A 22,668-nucleotide genomic window follows, 5' to 3' on the forward strand; every position below is an offset into this window, starting at 1 on the left:
CATTACATATTATACTTTAAAGTTGATGCGTTCATGGTTCACGGTAAAGTAGAGCTAAAATAGGAGTCTGAAAGATGTTTTAAAAGGTGTTAACTGTAACAGTTCTCAACATCCATTTGGGGGAAAGTTGTTGTTTTTGGGGGTGACTTTCGTCAAATCCTACCCGTAATACAAAACGGATCACGTAGTGACATTGTTAATGTGTCACTCAGTTCGTCCCATATTTGGTCCAATTGAAAAGTTCTTAAGTTAACCAAAAACATGAGGTTAACCGTCGGGTGTAACCCATCAGATTTTCAAGAGGCCTCCCAGTTTGCAGATTTGTTGTTGGAAGTTGGTGAAGGTAAACTTGGTGGTGACAATGATGGTAATTCCGTTATAGAAATACCAGATGATCTTTTGATTGGTGATTCTTCTGATCCAATTTCGGAACTTATTGATTTCGTATATCCAGCTTTATTGGATAAATTTAATGATATTTCATATTTCCAAGAAAGGGCCATACTTGCACCTTTAAACGAGGTTGTCCAAGATATTAATGACAGATTTTTAACTTTCTTTCCGGGAGAAGAAGTTGAATATCTAAGTTCTGATAGTATACAACTCTGATAGTGTTGGGCCTGGTTTCGAACCAGCATTGCACTCACCGGATTTTCTAAATGGTTTGAAGCTTTCTGGTATGCCTAATCATAAATTGGTTCTAAAAGTTGGTGTGCCAGTAACGTTACTAAGGAATATTGATCAGAAAAACGGTTTATGCAACGGAACAAGATTACAAGTTACTCAATTGGGTAGGCGTTTTATCGAAGTAAAGCTTAGTTTAAGTACAAACATTGGTCATCGCACTTACTTAACTCGTAGTACACTAACTCCTTCAGATAAAAAATTGCCATTCAAGTTGAAAAGAAGACAGTTCCCTGTTGCGGTTTGTTTTGCAATAACAATTAACAAAAGTCAAGGCCAATCCCTAGCAAGAGTTGGAATATATCTTCGACATCCGGTGTTTACACATGGTCAGTTATATGTGGCTTTATCCCGAGTGAAGGGTAGAGCCGGAGTTAAAATGCTTATCTTAGATAAGGAGAGTAAAGTTACAAATAAAACTACAAATGTGGTTTATAAGGAACTGTTTAGTAATATATGAAGTTGTTATTTTTAATCTATCGAATAATTGTAAAATTCCTTTTATTTTCCTTTGAAAGTTATGTTTAATAAAGTTTTAATTTTGATATAGACATTATTAACAATTGTATATTCTATTATCGTCGCCATATGTATGTATGAATTTTGTTTTTAACTTTCATATTATTGGTTGATGTTACAAAATTTTATTATTTCAACCCGTGGCGCCCACAGGTCAATAACCTAGTTAAATAATGTTTTTATAAAATTATATATCTTTTACATACCATTTTTTGCATGAGAAATAACGAATTAGTAAATGTTCTCCGCAATTTTAGGCTTTTAGTTTTAGGCAATCATGTTTGAGCTGAAAAAGACTAATGGGCCCACAAAGTTTTGAAGAAGTAACATGGGTGGGAGTTTTTATTTTTTAATCTGTCAAAAAAAAAATTGATCTAGGGGTCAAAATCAGTCAAGGGGTAAAAAAGTTAAAATTGTGAGGGATAAGCAAACGGGTTTATATCCAACCCGGACCCGGATTTAATTAATGGTATTCTCAGAACCCGCAAACCAACCCTGTTATGACCCGCAAACCAACCCTGTTATAATTAACAAAGTCTGGTCAGTTCAAGTCTCGCGGGTCTTACCTGGTTTAGGCTCACCTCTAAAATCAGTCAAAATTGGGTCAATATCAGTCAAAACTTGGTGCATTGACAAGAGCTTTAAGAATTGTAAATAATTTTTAGACAAATTAAATTACATAGTGCAAATTGCATCCAAAGGTTATTTTAGGAATTTAATTTTTAGTGAACAAGTCAAATTGAAGTGCCAGGTAACAAATTCAAAGCCATACAACTTGGAAGGTGAAACTACATATTGATGTAGTAAACAAAGGGGTAACTAAAATTTAAATTGCAGACAGCATCCAGGGGTAATTTCGAAAAGTTATGTTTAAATTTGTTTAGCAGAAATGTTAAACGGATCAAAACCTTGCTGCCGGGATATCTCGATTTGGTGCAAGTCAAACGGGTTGATTGTACACATTTAGGCTCAATGTTGTGGATAAACGCCCACGGCGTTCTCTTGCCATTTAGGCATGTTAACGCCGCACATACCACTGCCAGTATGATACAACTTACAATACCCATACATAGTTGGCCAAAGAGAGAAAGAATAAGAAAAACAACAATTAATTATACTTACAAGTTACAAAGCCATGTATACTTGGTTAAACAGAAAAGCAATAAACACATTAAAACTAACATATAACCTATCAAATGATTACAGACACTTCTTTCAAATGTTAAACCACCAACATATCATGTACATCTAACCTATTGGTCGACTATGGTCAACACAAAACGAAACATAAACGTAAGAAAATAACAGTCATGGTAGTTACCTTAACCAGCAAAATTTCCAAAAGCAAAGAATCTCAAGCATAACAGATACCTACTTAATAAGCATGGAAAACTATATGAAAACAGTGAAACGTTTTAGAGCGCATAAACGAACCAAAAAAAACATATTTACAATCCAACTTACACCACACACAGAATTAAAAGTTAACCAATATAAACACTAAACAATATTATTGAAGTGACGATGCAGTAAAATAAATCACAAATAAACCATAACATAAATGCAACAAAATAGACCAGCAAAGATTTATCCCTAAAAACTTATGGCTAACGCGCAGCAGCATACCCAAAATTAGAAAACACAAATAATAATGCGTAAACGACAAAGAAATCGAATGCAGAAGGAAGCCCCAAACATCATCCAAACACAAATACCAAAACAACCTAAATTTTAAGCTAACATAAAGAAAACAACAATCAAAACGCACCAAATTCATTGCCAATCAAAACATGGCAACATACCATCAAATTCAAAACCGAGACAGAGCCATATAACATAAAACATAATTCAACAAAATAATAAAAAGCGTCTGACGAACCATGACCAACGTATATTAACATAAAACATAAACATAAAAATTCAAACTAAGATTTCACAACATATAACTCAAGAGGTTGGGGTCGCGTTGCCCCATTGTCTAGAAAGGTGAGAAGGTGATTGTCTTTGCGGATAGCCTTCGCTAAATAGCCTCTACGAGGTTGTTCAAAATCTACAAAGGTGAGATCTGACTTGTAAGTTAGAGTTACAACAACATCATCCATTACACCAGATGCCCTCTTCACATGATCCATCAACACCGAAAATGATTTTAAATCCAAAGGGACCGAAAACTCGTACGTCGTTACATTCTTTCCATAGTAACTCATACGCATTGTTCGCCGATCCTTCCATCGGCCTCCGGCGTGAAGCAACAGCCGTATCTTGTTCTCCTCGGTACATGATTCCATTATCTTAATAATCAAAGTGACAAAATGAATGATTCCATTATTCGGCTTTCCTAATACTTTTACTTGTATACAAAATGCATAAAATTAAAATGAAATGAAATGTAAGATAATTGAGCTCATAACTCAGTAAACAACACACTAATTATATTTTCCTTAATTCTGCATAGTGCATTGTGGAATCTTAAAACAACAAAATTGACTGCAATTACATAGAGGTGCAAAAGCACATGCATATGAAGATAGTAACTGAGTGTACCTGTGAAGAATGCGAATGAAATGAGAGGTTTAGGTTAAAATGATTGAGATTTTTGTAATGTGTTTGTTTGATGTTTGTGAGGAGTTTTGCTTGGAATTGGCGGATTTTAATATGCGGGTATTAGGCCCAACGAAAATAAATTTATTATAGTAACTATTTGAGGACAAAGGTGTATAAATCATGTTTTTCTAATATGGGTTTGGGTATGAAACCAGGTATAGGTATGATAAGTATTGGATAATTGGGTATTGGTTATACATGAATTGGGTTTGGGTATTGTCTCTAAAAACATACCTTATGCACTGGGTTAGGGGGTAGGGTATAAACCGGGTATTTGAATACCGTATTTTCATGTATTGAAAAAACCTATTTCGGATTTTTTTCGGGTATAAATTGGGTATTTTAAGGGCTACAGGTTATTGGGGTATTTTTCGGGTACATTTTAGGTGTTTTTTAGGAATTTTGGGTGTATATCAGGTATTTGATAACCCGGTTTTGGGTATTGAAAAAATCTGGTTTCGAGTACAGAACCGGTTCCTGTTTCAGGTATTACCGGGTGCAAATCGGGTACGGTTTTGGTATTGAAATGCATACACTATTTGTACCCTACGGGTAGGGTCAGGTATCAAAAACCTGGGCATAAAAAACCGGTTCCGGTTCTGGTTACGGCTTTGGGTTTTTTGTGCATCTCTAGATTAACCTTGGAGCATATTTTCTAATAGACAAGTTTGTCCGCATCTTATATATTTTATAAAGTGTATCATAAACGATTAAAGTTGTATTTTACTTAAAATAAACATCTTAGTTTCACCACGATGGTTTCGCTATATAGTATATAGATATAGATATATGGATATACAGGTATAGATTGAAGCATTCATCAGAAACCCCATTGTCATCATCACACTACCAAATTTAGATGAAATCATAATTTAAACTTGTAATAAAAATTAAAACCCTAAATTTAGGGTTCAACCGTTCACTCTTGGTAGAAGTATATGTTATAATTGTCATAAGTTGTGAGTGGAAGAAGAAGAAAATGTAAGAAAAGTAAAATACATAGATATTACTTAATTGATTAAAAGATAAATATGAGGAATGAGATGTGTGACATTTTTTTAAAGATGTTTGAATTTTAGAAGTGAAGGTGTTTTCTAATTAAACTAGGTTTAAAACTCACCACGCTATGATGGTTTGACGCAAATTCGGTCAGTATCGGTTAAGTTCATCATGACATCTACACTAAATAAAAAAAATAGGTATGTGAACACTCGAAATGCAGTCGGCAAACGTACAACTTATGATCAAAGCGCCACATATACGGTCGATATTGGTTAGGTTTGTACCGGTACTAACGCTAAATTAAAAACAAATTAGCAAACATATAGATTACGATACAAAACACAAATCCTTCTCACACTTCTCATTTTTGTCTTCCTTTGTATTTTAAGTTTACCACATATATATATATACATATATGGTAAAGTTAAAATATAAAGAGAGAAAAAAATGAGAAGTGTGAGAAGAATTTGTGACCACACAGAAACCCTTTAAAAGTAAATTCATAAAAATAATAAAAAAATCATAACTTAAAATATAAATAAAAAGAAAAAAAATTAAAAAACTAAAATGTTTCCGCCATCATTCCCGTTAAAAAAAAATAAAAGTAAATGGCGAAAAGACACAATGCCGAGATCAAAGACACAATGACGAAAATGGACAAAAGACGCAATTATAAGTTTATAACTAAAAAAAGACACAATAGATCGCAAAATATAACACAATGCCAAACAAAATATAGCACAATGTTGAGTAATATAACACAATATAAAGACAAAATGACATAATGTCAAGGAAAAAATAATCAATGACGAAAACAAACCCAAAACACAATGATAAACAAAAAGACACAATGACTTTTTTCACTCACAATTGTGTTTTTTGTTTTTGTTTTTTTAGAACGAGAAAGACGGTGGAAACATTTTTGTGTTTTTATTTTTTTTTTAAATTTTGAGTTATGATTTTTTTTGAGAGGTTTTTTTGTGTGGCTATAAATCCTTCTCATCTCTCTCATTTTTGTTCCCCTTTGTAGAATAACTTGACCATATACATATATATATATATATATATATATATATATATATATTGTAAGGCTCGTTACCGGTGCCCAACATTTGGTGTTGAATTTACTCATAAACACAGTTCTAAATATCATAGTTAATTAAAATATTCGCGGAATATTAAAACTTTCTTAATCATTACATAATAATCCATAACTTGTCTTAAAACATTCTTGTCTTTCGAAGATAAAACATTAAATATAAAACAACTTCTGTCTTCAGATGTCAGACTCTTATTCTTGTGTCATGTGTCCCCGCTCAAGCCAGCTGCCTCATTCTACTCACCTGCGTGCATATTAAAAGTCAGCTACACTGAGTGAGTTCTAGTTAATCATACAACATACACACATTCATAACTACATACTTTCATACTTTCGTTTATAATATACTTACTTACTTTCATACTTTCTTTCTTTCATTTAATACCTTACGTTTTAAAGAGCATTACGCCATATAACATTCGCATATATTATTAGGGTATGCAACCCTTTAACCTTCGCATATATTGTTAGGGTATGCAACCCTTTAACCTTCGCATATATTATTAGGGTATGCAACCCTTTAACCTTCGCATATATTATTAGGGTATGCAACCCTTTAACTTGGCCTTACCTTTCAGTATCATCTCCATTACCACATTCATACATATAATATCATGCGTATCATAGTCATACATACTTCCTTATTCACATACATATATCGCACATACTACACTATACTTTCTTTAACAATACGTGCAATACCAGAAGGTCGTTCACGTACCGTCAAGCATACATTCATAACTATCACATTCGTCATTAAGACATACACTTACCATTTAATGTTAATTCACATTGAGTATGCACACAGCCCCGAAAACATAACAAGAAAATGGGGCTAGAAACTCACCTGAATGCGGTTATGCTCTCCGTTAATCGTTATTCCCTTCATTAACAGAGCCCGACTAACTGTTAAATATATATTCGTTAAGTAACCATATAATTATTTAAGTCGGTATTTTAGTTAACCAAATGCACTTTCTAAGTTGGGCTTGTTTTGTTTAGCTTTGATTACGGCTTAGCATCTTGTGGACTTAGTTAAGTCGGGTCCAACAGTCCAGTAAGGCATCTGGGCCTGAACTGGGTTCAGGCCCAAACCAAACAGGGGCTGGGTGGCCAAGAACTCAAGACAGAGAACCATGACTATTCTGGCCGAGAACTCTGATTTGACCGAGAACCCATATGGGTGCCGAAAACACTTGGTGACCGAGATCTCTTGTCACCGAGAAATCTAATTGACCGAGTTCTCGCGTTGACCGAGAACCCCAGACGGAGGCTCAGGTCACCAAGAACCCTTGTTTGATGGTTTCAGCTCAGATTTTCCTAACCTTACACCCAGTCCAGGCTCAAATAACGGTTAATCGGTCCAAAATCACACTTTTAAATTCCTATTTCCCAGTCTCCTTAACCGTTTTACATATGTTATCATTCCATCATCAAGATCTAGTCCGTTTCTAGCATGAAGCTCGAACCTTTAACCATAAAACGTTCTTTACTAGATCTAGGGTTTTCTTTAACGAGACGTATCTAACCATGAGTCCATTAAGTCCATTTTAATTATCAAGTTTGTATTTTTATGAAACATTTAGACCCGATCTACCCTAGGGTTAAGTTTCATGGCAAACCGTTCATAAAAACGTAACCTTTAATCGTAGAGAGCATATCTTTTGATGTTTATAGGTTACGACTAGTTTCGGTTATGAACCTTGATCTTGTATTAAGCTTGTATATCAAAGATTTATCAAAATAAATGCTCGCTTGATCTCACTTGACTCCCTTTTCTCTCTCGGCCGTAAGTGGTAAGGAGGTGTGTGTGTTTTGAGTGTAAGGGATAATATGGATAAGATGGATGGAAATGGAAAGGATTAGGGTTTAAGGGGTATTTATACTCCCTTAAGCCCATGGACCTAAGGCCCGTCTTTCCTTTTTAGTCCATGATTACTTCCATCTAATTAGCCTACTCTTCCTTTTATCTTTCTTATTTTATTATTTCTTCATCAACTCAAGTTACTTGCCTTTATAAGAAATAATATGTTAAATATTATTATTGAAATTTTGGGATGTTACACACACACACACACACACACACACACACACATATATATATATATATATATAAGTGGAGTGTGTCTAAGAAGTGTAAGAAGTAATCTGGTACGTTAGATATGTTGATCTGGCGGTAGATATTGAAAGTGTGTTTATTGTGCGGTGTGTTTTATTAGATTTAATAGTGAAAACACACTTCCTACACTTCTTAGGAAAAATCTACCTCTTATTATAACCTTGCTCTCTCTCTCTCTATATATATATATATAGTTTGTGATTTTATTAATATTTTATATGTATTTGTTGTATTTATAGATTTTGAAGTTTAGTTTTTGTTGTGTATTAAAAGAACGTTTAATTTGTTAATTTGTTTTTATTTTTATCAAATATAATAAAAGTTATATTAGTTTATGAATTATATTAACGAAATTTTACGATCATACGTAAAAACTAAGTTTTTAAAAATATATTTTATATTAATAATGTATACGTTTTTAATATTTTATACATAAATTTTTGTATTATGAAGTTTGTAGATTTATTTCTTTTTTATAAATTAAAATGGGTAATAATTCAAAGCCATCATTTGAAAGTGACGCTATAATGATAACAAACCGTCTTGAGAAACTCTTTTCTTGCCTTCTTTATCAAACATTTCGTGTTATCTAACAATTAGAAACCCTAAGTTAATATTCCTCTTAATTAGGACGAATTTTGTTGTTAAGTGGAAGTTTTTTAGGTTGTTGAAGGGATTTGTGTTTGTTATTAGTTTATTTAATCAAACATTGTGTCAATAACAATATACAACCACTTCTAAATAATATATTGGTTTTAAATAATCGCAACTATCACCTTTTGGCCACTGCCGATCATAACTAACGAAATGACTAATGACAGTCCCACTTTTTATCAATTTTTGTTCTACCAATGAACCCCGACTAACGAAATTCTAGCGTCGTTAGTTTTCATGATGTGTCATTCTTATTTGGCATATATGTGGCATACTTATGTGACATATTGCACTGCCACCACCATCGCCACCATGGTAGTCACCACCACGACGACCGCCACCACCCCCAGTTTCCTGAAAATAGTAAAATTTTTATATATGTTTTGTAGGGTGAATTTTGACTTTTAAAGTCAATCCAACAAGTTTATAAAGAAGATAAACTATTAATATGAATCTTGTCACTTAACTTATAAAGTTCACATGGTACTTCAATGAAGCAAATGATAATACAAGATTTAACCTTGATGGCTCCTCCTACCAAATATGAAGTTAATATTATGACTCATTTATAAACAGTCCATTACAAAGCATGATCACAAAAAAATTGTGTATACTTGTTGTATCTTCTTTATTAGAAGAATTATATTTTGAGGTTACAATGGAGCTAAAATAGCATTCATATTCTGTCAAGGTATTCAAAAAATTATGTCAAGGTTAGGTTGGACTGCGCGAATCCGTTAGCATGATTACAAAAACACAATGCAATAAATTTCTGACGACTTTTAACCCGTGTGACCCATATGACTCTTTTAAGATTATGTTTTATTCTTTATTCTAGTAATGTTAATTAGAGCTTGTAAATGTAGAATGTTTTCTAAAAGTGTTTATATAAATACATCTATAGTTACTACTCTAAAAATATACGCTATTTATTATAACTTCTAGATGTATTTCCATTCAGCGTACATGCTAATTTTAAGCCTATAAAAGAACCAAACATTAACGAACTGTTCGGCCGGAAGTTCATCTTCGTTTATTTAAAAAACGAACAAACATGAACATGCATTTTTTTTGTTCATTTATGTTCGTGAGCATCCGGTTATGTTCGTTTATTTACGTTTATGTATTTTCGTTCGATTATGTTTTATAAACATCTAAGTAGTTATATATATTAAATATATAGGTATATATATACACATATATGAAAATATGAAAATAAAAAGGGCTTGTTAAAATGAATGAGGTAAATTTAAGCGGCTAATTTAGATGTGTTTTCTAGATAAATTGTGATGTATTAGACTTGTTCATTTCCATTGCAAACTGTTCATTTAGATTTTAATTGAACGAACATGAATGCACACGGACACGCCCTTATTTTTTATGAATGAACATGAACAAAGTAATGATAAGGTACCTTGGAATACCAAGGATTCCATTATGCCAACGGCCTAGTGTTTCCCATTTTCTGAAAGACGAAGCTAAATATTTTGGTCTAAATGTAAAAAAAATATGTAACCTCCATTATGACATAATCTCAATCAAATACGCTTCCTGTTAACACTGGACAGTTTATGATTTATGACCCGCATCAATTGAGAAAGAAACCAACACCTTAAACTTTAACTTTTTGAACTTGTTGTATTGATGCATGAATATATTTATTCCAGCATTGACCTTGTTTTCAACATGTTTGATATCTGATGATAAATTATCAGTAAGTTGATACTCGTTACCCAAAACAACATCAGCAATGTTCTTGAAATAAGATTTTTTAATCACGTCAAATGCTTCAACATTTGGGATTCTTATGCAATAGAAAGTTGGTATTACCTGCAAGTGATTATTTATTTTTGGTTTTTTAATAAACAGATTATGGTAGTGATTATACTATTGTTGTAACAAAAATAATTATCAAAGGTAAAACAAAGTTGCATACCTTTTCTTTTTACCTAATTATAGAGACTTCATTCTCGTCTCATAAAACATGTCTAGTCTCACAAAAATGTATTCTTTGCTCATTTTTTACGAATTTGGCCAGTGATAAAACCCACGTTTGACACTACAATTATTAAAAGATTAATGTAAAAAAAGGTTTTAAACTACATATTACAAACATACAAAGGCACAAACATACCCAAAAGCACATTATAAAAACATATTACATATAGAGTAGAAACAACTGACCTTGAGTGTAGTACCAAGACACTTTCATAAGATTGTTACTTCAAAGAAATAACACGCAAGTCAAGTTGCAAGAACAATTCTCCTTTTATAATATGCGAAATTATATTATTTCTTTATTTATGTGTAAAAGTGCAGATAACACATTCGTTCAATTTAGATACTTAAACTTACAAATAAGTAAAACATGTAGTAATATTGAGTTGAAAGTGAAGTTTCAAACACCAATAATTTTGTTATCTAAAATATATATTATTAAACAAAACCATATAAATCCAAAAGTCAAACAAACATATGTGAAAAAAAAATGTTGCAAATTAAATAAGCATCTAAATTAAAGCGATTTCTGATCTACAAATAAATCTAGAGATAAAACAATTACAAATCCTTAAAATAAGTTATATCTGCATAAAAGAAATTATTTGACCATGAAACTTAATGTTTACCCGAATACCCCACTGAAGTACTTAAATAAATTAAAACCAATAAGCATGAAATTAAATTTTAAAAATAACTGTTTGATCACTAAAGTCAAACTCCACCAGAATACACTACTGAGGTGTTTAGCCCAAAACATTAAAGCTACCATATTCAATAATATGATACTTTAACTTTGAATGTAAAAAAAATCCTATTTCACTTCAGCTTGAAGCTTCTGATTATAATTAAACATAAAATTGTAGATCACAATTTTGGAGTTTATCAGTAAAGCATCTAACATAAAATCAAGACAAATCTGGATGTCGTCAAACTTATAGAACAAAGATTAATAGTTGTAAAACATAGTACTTGTAGCAATAAGATCTTTTAACATCGATGAATAGCAGCGATGTCTTTCTTCTAGATCAATTAGAGTTCCATTGTAACAAACCGCTCCAATCATATGTACATGATTTAGAAGGGTGTAAAGTTCTAGCAACTTATCCAGTCATGATTTTGTTATCGGGATCATAAACCTCAAATGATCTTCAATAACTAACAAAGGCATAACAAAAAATAACCCTAATCAGAACACTAACGGACTTAACCTTTTGAAATTGAATACAATAATAATAATAATATATATCATAAGACCTTAAAAAATTAACGAAAAAACCTAATTAGTAAAGAACTATGAATCTTTAATAGTTAACAAAGACCGATCTTATATATAGAACAAAAGCCAATCAATTTTAGGTATACATATATATTAGGGGCAATGATGCAACTTACTTATTGAATTCGATTTGAAATTAGCATAATAAGAAAAGGACGCATGCAAAAAAAAAAAAGATTCAAAATTAGTGCGCAATTAATGTGTTGCTGAAGCGATGAAATCGCACCATGGAATCGATGATTGAAAGGTAAGGTTTTGCAATTGTGAAGATAGAGAAAGACTTATAATCAATTATGACCTTCGCTCATATTTCTCCCTGTTGCAATCCACACCAGCGATAAGGTAGGTGTGAGCATGGTCTCGCAGGCAGAGGAAAGAGGAAAATGTTAAGATGAGTTGTTATGACCCGTGGGCTATCCGAGTTTCATTAGAACCCCGATACCCGCCAAAGCGGTTCAAACACATAAAAAGACTCTATTTACAAATGAAGCAATCTGGTGGCTTGAGAGGGGGCGGGGAGTGACCAGAGCGCGACACGTAGGATATTGAATGTTTCGTTCGTATTACGGGGTTATTTTATATTACTCGTTTCTAATATATATACATATATATATATGTTACATTATTGTTTTATACTTTTCGGGTCTCAAAAACACCCTTTTCGGTCCTTAAAATGGCCTTAAAACGCTTAAAAACAACTCCGAGGGTCAAAACTGCCAATTTTGAAAGTTCAGATTTTTCCTTTGTGACCTTAGCGCCGCGCTAAAGTCCTGGGGCAAAGACCTTAGCTCCGCGCTAAGGGAGGTCTGCACATAATTCGTTTTTTGTAAGTTTTTAACCAAACATGTGACTTAAACCATCCCATTTTCATGCAAAACACTTTATACTTGACCATTTCAACTTACCCTATATATACACCACCATTTCCACCCATTAATCCCTGCTACTAGGGGTGTGCAAATTAACCGTCATAACCATTAACCGAACCATAACCGACATAACCGAACCGATTTTAACCGATAACCGACATGACCAGTGGGTTGGTTTAATGAATTTTTGAAAACCGCAAAACACGGGTTGGGTTTGGGTAAAGATAATTCCAAACCCGCCAAAACCGAACCGCGCCATTTACAAGACTCTCAGCTTTATGGATTATAATTAGACACACAGTTGATAATTTGGAGAAAATTAAAGAAGATAATAAAATAATAACGCTCTCATTTTTTTAACTATATGATTTAGTTTTACTAAAAAGTTAATCCATTTATCGTGTGATTGAATATATATTATTAATATTAAGAATTATATATTTTGTTGAAATACGTCATGCCATTTTTATTGTTTTTAGTACCAAAGTTTTAGGCTCAATTATATATTGGTTTGGTCACGATTAACCGACCCATAACCGACTCGCTATAACCTTCAAAACCGATTAACCGAAACCGCCATAACGGATCGGTTATGGTTATGGTTATCTATTAACCGACATATTGGTTATGGTTATGGGTTTGACCTAAAACCGCCCCAAATTGCCTTATGCACACCCTTACCTGATACAACACCAAAAACCCTCTTAAACATCAAGATCTTAAGGTTGTTCTTCATTGTGTTCTTGAAGGTTTGACTTCCAAAAGTCAAACTGAGTTTAATCTTTAATTCTAACTTGTTTATCTAACATTACTAACACTTGAATATGGTGGTACAACATATATATAATACACACCCCTTGTTATCTTTGGTAGTTACTTCTCCGACTCCGGTTGGTTAAGTTTCGGACCTCGTAAGGCAAGGCTTCATGGAGGACTTCGTGTTTTTGATATATATACACACACATAACTTGTTTGCACATACTAACCATGACTAACTTCTACTCTTTTTTTAGTTTATTTTTCATATTTATGAAGTTCTATGGTGGGGGTTTGTAGAGACTAACCTTGGTTTAACCGTAAATAGTCCAAACCGTGAACCGAACTTGTTACTAGTTTTGTTAAAATAGTTGTTTAAACATGTTTAATGTTAGATTTGAGTTTCAAAAATCATTTTTAGAAGTTCTTTGATATCAAGCATATGGAATCCATCTATGAACTCGTTGGGAGATGGAAACTGAACCAAACCGAAACTTTTGCTTAAAAGACTTGTTGTTAACTTTTTAGTTGTAAAACATAAATATTTCTCATTTATAAATTATTATTCAAGATCTATGATATTTGGGCATGTGGAGACCATCAAGGAACATATTGTGAGATGGAAACCGAACCAATCCGATTTTTACTCGCTTAAAACACACAAGTGTGTTTTTAGCTATCAAGACTTGTATCTTTCTTTAAAAATAGTTTACAAACTGATTTTAATTATTTTCTTAAGTACTTGGAATTGTTGGATCCAACTTGATCTCATAACATAGTTTGGACCGACAAAACCGAACACTCGCTTAATGTACGTTGTTAGTTCTAAATCAATAGATCAACATACTTGGTTAAGTCTTATAAAGTTTTATTGAGTTATCTCATAACATTCATTAATTTGGAAAGTTGACTTTGGGTTTGACCAATTATCAAGACCCGAACCAACAACCCGAACACTCGTTAAAAACCCGTTTTAGTATTTTTGTCCCAAAGGAACTTGCATTTAGCATGTTCTCACCTTATTACTTAACATAGGTTAAGTAAATATTAAGGTTAGATAATTTAACCCGGGTTCGAGCAAACTTACGTTGTTATTATAAATTCCTAAATAGTTACATTATAAACCTTGAACTTTAATTGTTTACTTTTTGCAACAATTATTTTATTTAAAGATCTTCAAGACAACCTTTCTAAATCCAAGACTTTCTTTTGTTTAGGCTTCATACATTAAACTAGTCGTTCCGGCAAATATCCAAATAATCAATTTTTCAAGTTTATTACTTGAACGTGAGTAACTTCATACCCCATTTTCTATCTTTTGTTTTGGGGGTGACATTTCATCTTATCTAAACTAAATGTTTTATACTTGGGTCTTAAACTACAAACGTTGTTGTATACTTTACTTGAATAATTGCTCGGTTTGGTGTTCTATGCTTATTTGTCTATGTATTTACCTCTTTTGGATGGTGTAACTATAAATCCTAGACCATTTGGCAACCCCTCATGGCAAGGTGTCGTTAACGTAATGCAATTAACGATAACTATAAAATCCTAAACTATTTGGCATCCCCTTATAGTTGGGTGTCGCTAACTTGTTAGCGATAACTATTTTATCCAAGTTTATAGCTCTTATTTATTGTTTCGTATACTAGTTTTGTGGCTTTTCTTACTATATACTATTGTTGCTCAAACTTATGAATTGCTCACCAACCTTTGTGTTGACAAACTTTATTTTATGAAATGTTACAGGTTTGCATTTAGGTTGATGTTGGATGCTTGAAGAAAACGTCGCAAATACCTTTAGGATATTAGTAACAATGAATAATATTTGAATTGCTACATATGTGATATGTTATTGTATTCGACTTATGAATATTGTTATGTGACATTTTCGATGTTGTGAAATGAAATGAGTTTGTTAAATATTGTCACTTTAAATAGTGTCATGCGTTTATGGGCAATCGTTACACCTCAGCATGCTCCGTCGCCTTTGGTCGGGGTGTGACAGTGGCTCGTGGGCGGAGGGTGGTGGTGGTGTTGAGTGGCGGGGGCGATGGTTGATGGTGGTGGTGGGCGGCTGGCACTAATGCCGATGATTGGTGACGGTGGGTGGTGATGACAGTAACGACGACGGTGGACATTGATGGTGGTAAATTATCTTAGACCTAGATTACGTTCCATTTGTTGTTTATTAGTATTGTAATAAAAAATATTATTCACTATTTGTTATATCTTAGACCTAGATTACGTTCCATATTTTCTCATACATTTTCCATTTCGAGCATTATAGGGTTTATTTAATTATGCCATCCAATTAGAATATTTAAAATATTGTATAGGATCTTTGCCATGCTAAATAATTGGCATAGTTTATGTTAACATATTTGTATACTAGCTTTTGAACCCGTGTATTACACGGGATTTGAAATAATAAAAATAAATTAAATCCGTTATTTCAATTGTGATTCTCAAAATACTTATAAATTAATTTAATGTAAATTTAATGGAAAAAACAAACGGGTGGTTAACAAAAAGTTCTAGAATAGCATGGTTTTAATGGAAACGTTAAATGCTGATTTGCAAGAAATTTAAAAAAAATTACTAAAGTTGCGTAATTGGTCAAATCTCATGTATGAAAATGAAACTTAATTCAATAATGAATAAAATCCATACTATGTTATAACCCACTTGACAAAATGGTTTTGACCCATGACCCATGAATAGCTAGTATGAATGAGCAGAGAGATTAGGAATTAGGAGAAATGTAGGCTTGACACCTAAGTTCGGACATTGATGGTGGTAAATTATCCCCACCAGGGTCCATGATCCTACCCTTTCTAATCCACTTGAAGGGTAAATTATCCCCACAAGGAATGGAATCTCTCTTGACAAAGAAGAACTGATTTTTCCAGAAGAAACCATTTTGGGTGGTCTTATATATGGGACAGACTGACGAGGTTTCGACTTAAAGATGAATCGAGTGTATCCATGGGTTATCAAGGTATACAAGTATGCAAGTTCTGAAAGCCCGAACTCAATATCTTCTTTCTCGATAATCTTTTCTACATGAATAATGCCCTCCAAAGCATCGACATAGCCTGGATAGCTTTTACCGGTCATAGTGATAAAGCTTTGAGTGACCTCTGAGAATGGGTACGGATATCCGATGAGAAGAAGGTATGCCGGAAAACATACCCATGTTTTTGAAAAACAATCGCTCCTTTTTTAGGAGTCGAAAGGACGAAATACCGTGCCAGGGAGAAAGAGTGGAATCAAATCGTCAATCTCCGGATCGGTAAATTTGCAGATCTCAGGGGGGAAGGATTTGTAAGAAGATTTTGGGAGTGCAGGTTATCAGATTTCGATTGATCGGAAGAGGAGATGGAAACTGTTGACATGTTCAAAAGAATATATGGAAATAGAAAAGGAAAAGAGGATACCTGATTTTTTCCGCCAAGTTGTGAAGATAGAGTAGCAAGAGTCGTCACATATATAGGCGGAGAAGGGGAGAGGGGGTGGGTTCTCAATATACTCTATAGATATATTATCATTATATCTAACTAGTCAAATCTCATCTATTTTTGCAGGGAGTTTGAATTTAAGAGCAAAATGACAGTTGTGATCTTATCACAACCACCATTTGGGGAGGGGGGGGGGGGGACTTGTTAGGGCACTGATATTTTACACTAAGGATACGTTATCTTGGCATAGTTGATGGATCAATTATTCTTAGCATATGTTCCAGATTATGTTAGGATAAAGGATCCTCAGTACTTGTTATTAACTACCATTGTTCTCATAGTATATTGTTATATTAGCAGGTGTAACGGCTGATGACTTGGTCTATACCACTATTTTGCAGTCCAAGATAGTTGGCACGTAGTCAAATGCATGCAACATCTCTAGTGGAGTAGTGACGAGTTTATAGGACATTTTGTTAATATATTGTTGTATTTATCATGCTTGATCAACTAGGCCACACATCACATACGACTTACACTTTCTTTCACTGCAATTCTAGCATTATACATACACTTAGCAATCATTGTAATCACTGATCAAAGCTTCCACCATTGCAACACCATTTTTTGATTAATAAAGTGGTGATTGATGATTTGTTATCACCCGGGGTTTTTATGCCGGCGATGATCATTTGATCAAGAGCTTTTCCTCGCAACAATCCTTGTGTTAATCCTTATTTCGTTTACATAATCACCATTGTTGTTTAGGTACTCTACCATACAAAAGCGATTTAGTTACATTATCTTTAAAACTGATTTTTGACCAAAACAATAAATATTATTTAATTGAATTGGGGATTCATATAAGGAATGTTATATGTAACATTTTTTAAAGATGTTCAAATTTTAAAATTGAATGTTTATGTTAATTAAATTAAAGGCATGACGATGTAGAAGCTAATGTTAAGTAAGCTTGACATCGCCTAAGCTTAAGCTTAACCTTAACCTTGACTCAATTTTAAGCTGCACACCAAAAAAAACTAATTTCTTATTACGAGTGAACAAATTGAATATTACATAGTAATTGTTTGGTACAATTTCGCATGAGTTGTTTAATATCATATCTATATTTGAACCTTAAAAAATATTATTCACTATTTGTTATATCTTAGACCTAGATTACGTTCCATATTTTCTCATACATTTTCCATTTCGAGCATTATAGGGTTTATTTAATTATGCCATCCAATTAGAATATTTAAAATATTGTATAGGATCTTTGCCACGCTAAATAATTGGCATAGTTTATGTTAACATATTTGTATACTAGCTTTTTGAACCCGTGTATTACATGGGATTTGAAATAATAAAAATAAATTAAATCCGTTATTTTAATTGTGATTCTCAAAATACTTATAAATTAATTTAATGTAGATTTAATGAAAAAAACAAACTGGTGGTTAACAAAAAGTTCTAAAATAGCATGGTTTTAATGGAAACGTTAAGTGCTGATTTGCAAGAAATTTAAAAAAAATTACTAAAGTTGCGTAATTGGTCAAATCTCATGTATGAAAATGAAACTTAATTCAATAATGAATAAAATCCACACTATGTTATAACCCACTTAACAAAATGGTTTTGACCCATGACCCATGAATAGCTAGTATGAATAAGAAGAGAGATTAAGAATTAGAATAAATGTAGACTTGACACCTAAGTTCGGACATTTTCTTTTATTACTATCGTAAGATAAGATATATTGTTGAGAAATGAAAATTAGGGAATGAAAATCACGGAACATATTTTCACCACTATTAATTATTTATTTAATATTAATATAACTCTATATTCTATAACAACCTTCCGATCATATAACAAACTTATCTCTATCTTTCAAATCTTCGGATATTTTCATTTTCGGAAATGATTAAATGAATCAATTAAATCGGGTAATCGGATCACAGGTCGGTTAGGCCATGGTTATAAGTTATTCATTCATTCAATTCATTTTATTTATTATCCATCCTACCTTCATAGCTAAGAAATCCATCACAAACGCCGTCGTCGTAAATAATATTATCATGGGTGGTGGAGTTGCGATGAGAGCCGCGGCAAAGGTGGCCGGAATAAACGTGTTTAACACGACCGTCCGCGGCGGTGAAAACCCGGTTGTGTCGGCTGCCAGGCGATCGGTGGCGTCGGTTGTATCGAATTCTGATGAATTGAAACTGAGTGTGAATGGTGGGTGTATGAGTCCGGTGGTGGAGAAGGTGTGTGAGGGTGAGTGGGAGTTTGCGAGTGTGGAGGAAGATGAGTTGTTTATGGAAGGCGGTGAGCCCATGCCGAGGCTTGTGTTCGGTGGTGTGCCCAGTGTTCAGGAAGCCAGACAGGCTACTTCTGATTTGAACTATGCTCTTGAGAAGTGAGTTTGTTTAGGTTTTGTGTGTTTTGGTGGCCCACAAATTGTTTTTATAATTTTTTTTTGACTTTTGAGTGATTTGTTCACAGGGGGTGTTAAGGTTAAACTGTTAATTATATGGAATTTGGTTAACTTGATTTTTATAACAATAGTTCTTGATTCATGTGTTCATTTTGAATATATGTGTAAGTTAACTGATGTTCTTTAACTTGTTTCATGTGTATATTATCATGTTTTTATGTTCTGTTTTTTCTGTTTTGTTTAATTTAGAGTTTGTGATTTTTAGTGGCCTACAATTTATTTTTTATAATTTTTTTTTGGACTTTTAAGTGATTTGTTCATATGATGAGTGTTGTTGAATATATGGTATTTGATTAAGTTGATTTTGGTTCTTGGTTTACAAAAAGACTTGATTTTTATGATAATAGTTATTGATATATGTGTATATTTTGAATTTTTGTGAGTTAACTGAAGTGTTTAATTGATGTTCTTGAACTTGTTTCATGTGTATAATATTATGTTTTTATGTTCTGTTTTTTTCTGTTTTCGGTTTGTTTATTTTAGATTTTGTGATTTTTAATGACCCACAAATTGTTTTTATAATTTTTTTTGACTTTTAAGTGATTTGTTCATATGATGATATCTGAATATATGGTATTTGATTAAGTTGATTTTGGTTCTTAGGTTACAAAAAGACTTTGATTGTTATGATAATAGTTATTGATATATGTGTATATATTGTATATTTGTGGGCTAACTAAAGTGATTAACATGATCATAATCTAGATTTACTGTTTTATAAGTTTAACTGATGTACTTTAAGTTTAACTTGTTTCATGTGTATAATATCATGTTTTTATGCTCTGTTTTTTCTGTTTTCGTTTTGTTTAATTTGGATTCTGTGATTTTTAATGGCCAACAAATTGTTTTTTATATTTTTTTTGACTTTTAAGTGATTTGTTCATATGATGAGTGTTGATTATATGGAATTTGATTAAGGTGATTTTGGTTTCGGTTTGATTAAAAAAGTCTTGATTTTTATAATATTAGTTCTCTTGATTCATGTGTGTATATTGGATATATGTTATTTAACTGAAGTCTTAACATGATTATAAGATTTTGTGGTTTTTTAAATGGACCACAAATGTTTATATGGTTTTGTATGGACTTTTAATGATTTGTTCACAGAGTGTTAGTTGTATGGAAATTGATTAACTTGATTTTGGTTTTTGGGTTGTGAAAAAGACTTGATTTTTTTTAACATTAGTTCTTGATTTATGTGTATATTTTGAAAATTTTTAGGTTTATTATATGGAATATCTTGAATCTTGTTTGATAAAAAAACTTGATTTTTATAATAATAGCTCTTGATTAATGTATATTTTTGAAAAAGAATTCTGTTAGTTACATCCAATTTGATTAAGTTGATCTTGAATCTTGGTTTGATTAAAAGAAAGACTTCTTTTTTGGAACAATAGTTTTTGATTCGTGTGTGTATTTGAATAAAGTTCTGTTAATTATATGAAATTTGGTTATGTTGATCTTGAATCTTTGTTGATGAAAAATTTGTTTTTTATAATAATAGTTCTTGATTCATGTGTATATTTGTTAGTTAACTAAAGTCTAGTGTTCTGTTTTATAAGTTAACTAATGGTCTATAACTTGATTAATGTGGTATAATATCATGTTTTTGTGTTCAGAACTTATCTGCATCCAAGTGCCACGTCAGAATCAGAATATGTGTCTAAACCTTGTCTTGTTAGTGAATCATTGGTGGCTCCATTGCCATCAAAGAATGCAATTCAAGCTTTTAGGCTTCTTAACGAAAACCCTAAAGCTCAGGTATGCTTGCTTAATAACTAAAGGTTCGAACCTAAACTGAAAAAATCGATTTCTTTGGATAACTAATCTTTGGGTTTGGTTTTTAGATTTTAGAAAACCGAGATAAAAAAAACGATCTTTCGTTTGGTTTTAGTTTTGCTATCAACCAAACACAAAAACGAGAAATTGAATTTTAGTAGTTTATAAGATTTTTATAAATGGTGTAGCTCAAAATTTTTAGTTCCAGTCGTGTAAATATTCGATTAGTTTTTAATTAACAAAAAAATTTAGGCACAAAACTTTAAGGCTAAATACGTTATTATGGGCCTTTTTGTTTACGCATAAAATTTTCAAGCCTAGATGACAAAACCGAAAAAATGAAACCAGATCCATTTGAAAACTGAAAAAACGAAAGTGAATTGTTTTTAAAAACGTGGAAACTGAATTTTCAGTTTTTGGTTTGGTTTGAGCTCAAAATCGACCTAAACTGATCCATGCAAACAAATACACATTTTGTTACACAAAAAACCGCTTTTTGTTGTTTTTTTTCTACTTAACATCTAATGTTTTGGTTTTACAAGACTGTTGTTGCCTCGATTGCTTCTGATCCAAACGTATGGAATGCCGTTTTTCAAAACCCGGACCTCGTTAACTTTCTGCAGACCCACAAAACTGGTTAGCCACTGTCTAGCTTTTAACCTTTTATTTGTTATGTTTCATCAAAACGACAATTACAGTAATCGTGTGGTTGCAGATGTTGCGTTCGCAGAAATGGATTCAGATGAATCTGATGCGACGGATGATGAGAAGACCGAAGCAACCGGTGAATCTAAAGCTGAATCTGGAAAAGGGTTTATGGATTATGTGGAGAAGATTAAGCAGAAGATAAGTGTTACGGTTGTTGATATGATGAACAGTTTGGCTGACACGTTTCAGTCGTTTTTCGGGTGGTCACCGAAAGATGGGGTTTCAGTGAATCCGGATGGGACGGCTGGGATAAACATGGAACAAACCGTGATCGGGGCCAGTCTTATGGGCCTTGCGATCATGGTTATCAGTGTGGTGGTTCTTAAACGCTCTTAATTTGTCGATTATGCTAATGGAGCGAATAATAATAACGTATGACTGTTTGTGTTCAATTTGGTTGAATCTTGTAATGACAGTTGAATAACTTTTGGTTTTATGTTGGTATGTTTTTGTCCAGTTTTTAACTGGTTTATATGTTCCTTATCCATTTTCTGTTTCCGATCATCGTTTTCGTTTGTAGCCGGAAAGTATATCATGTCGAAATTTAGCTTGTGTGGTTGAATGCAAGGCAGGCGCGTCTAGGCCTTCGTAACAACTAAGTTGCATCTATGTGTGCAAGGCGCACAAGGCACTGCGC

At 32.7% G+C, this 22,668-nt stretch overlaps 2 protein-coding genes across 2 annotated transcripts; both read left to right on the plus strand.

The window, feature by feature from the left end:
• The first annotated feature begins 261 nt into the window (after positions 1 to 261).
• LOC143537250 (uncharacterized) lies at positions 262 to 609 on the plus strand. Its single transcript, XM_077031059.1, has one exon. It carries the CDS (start codon positions 262 to 264, stop codon positions 607 to 609), a length of 348 nt encoding a protein of 115 aa, XP_076887174.1.
• Positions 610 to 19,096: 18,487 nt separating this feature from the next.
• LOC143537270 (uncharacterized) lies at positions 19,097 to 22,509 on the plus strand. The gene is made up of 4 exons (XM_077031075.1): positions 19,097 to 19,466; positions 21,164 to 21,305; positions 21,866 to 21,959; positions 22,039 to 22,509. The coding sequence occupies exons 1-4, from the start codon at positions 19,126 to 19,128 to the stop codon at positions 22,365 to 22,367; spliced, it is 906 nt and encodes a 301-aa protein (XP_076887190.1). The 5' UTR covers positions 19,097 to 19,125; the 3' UTR covers positions 22,368 to 22,509.
• Positions 22,510 to 22,668: the final 159 nt, after the last annotated feature.

This window comes from Bidens hawaiensis, unplaced genomic scaffold (assembly GCF_021521415.1).
Source record: "Bidens hawaiensis isolate Kalapana, Puna unplaced genomic scaffold, B.hawaiensis_p1.1 tig00011152_1, whole genome shotgun sequence".
NCBI classification, from domain to species: Eukaryota; Viridiplantae; Streptophyta; class Magnoliopsida; order Asterales; family Asteraceae; genus Bidens; species Bidens hawaiensis.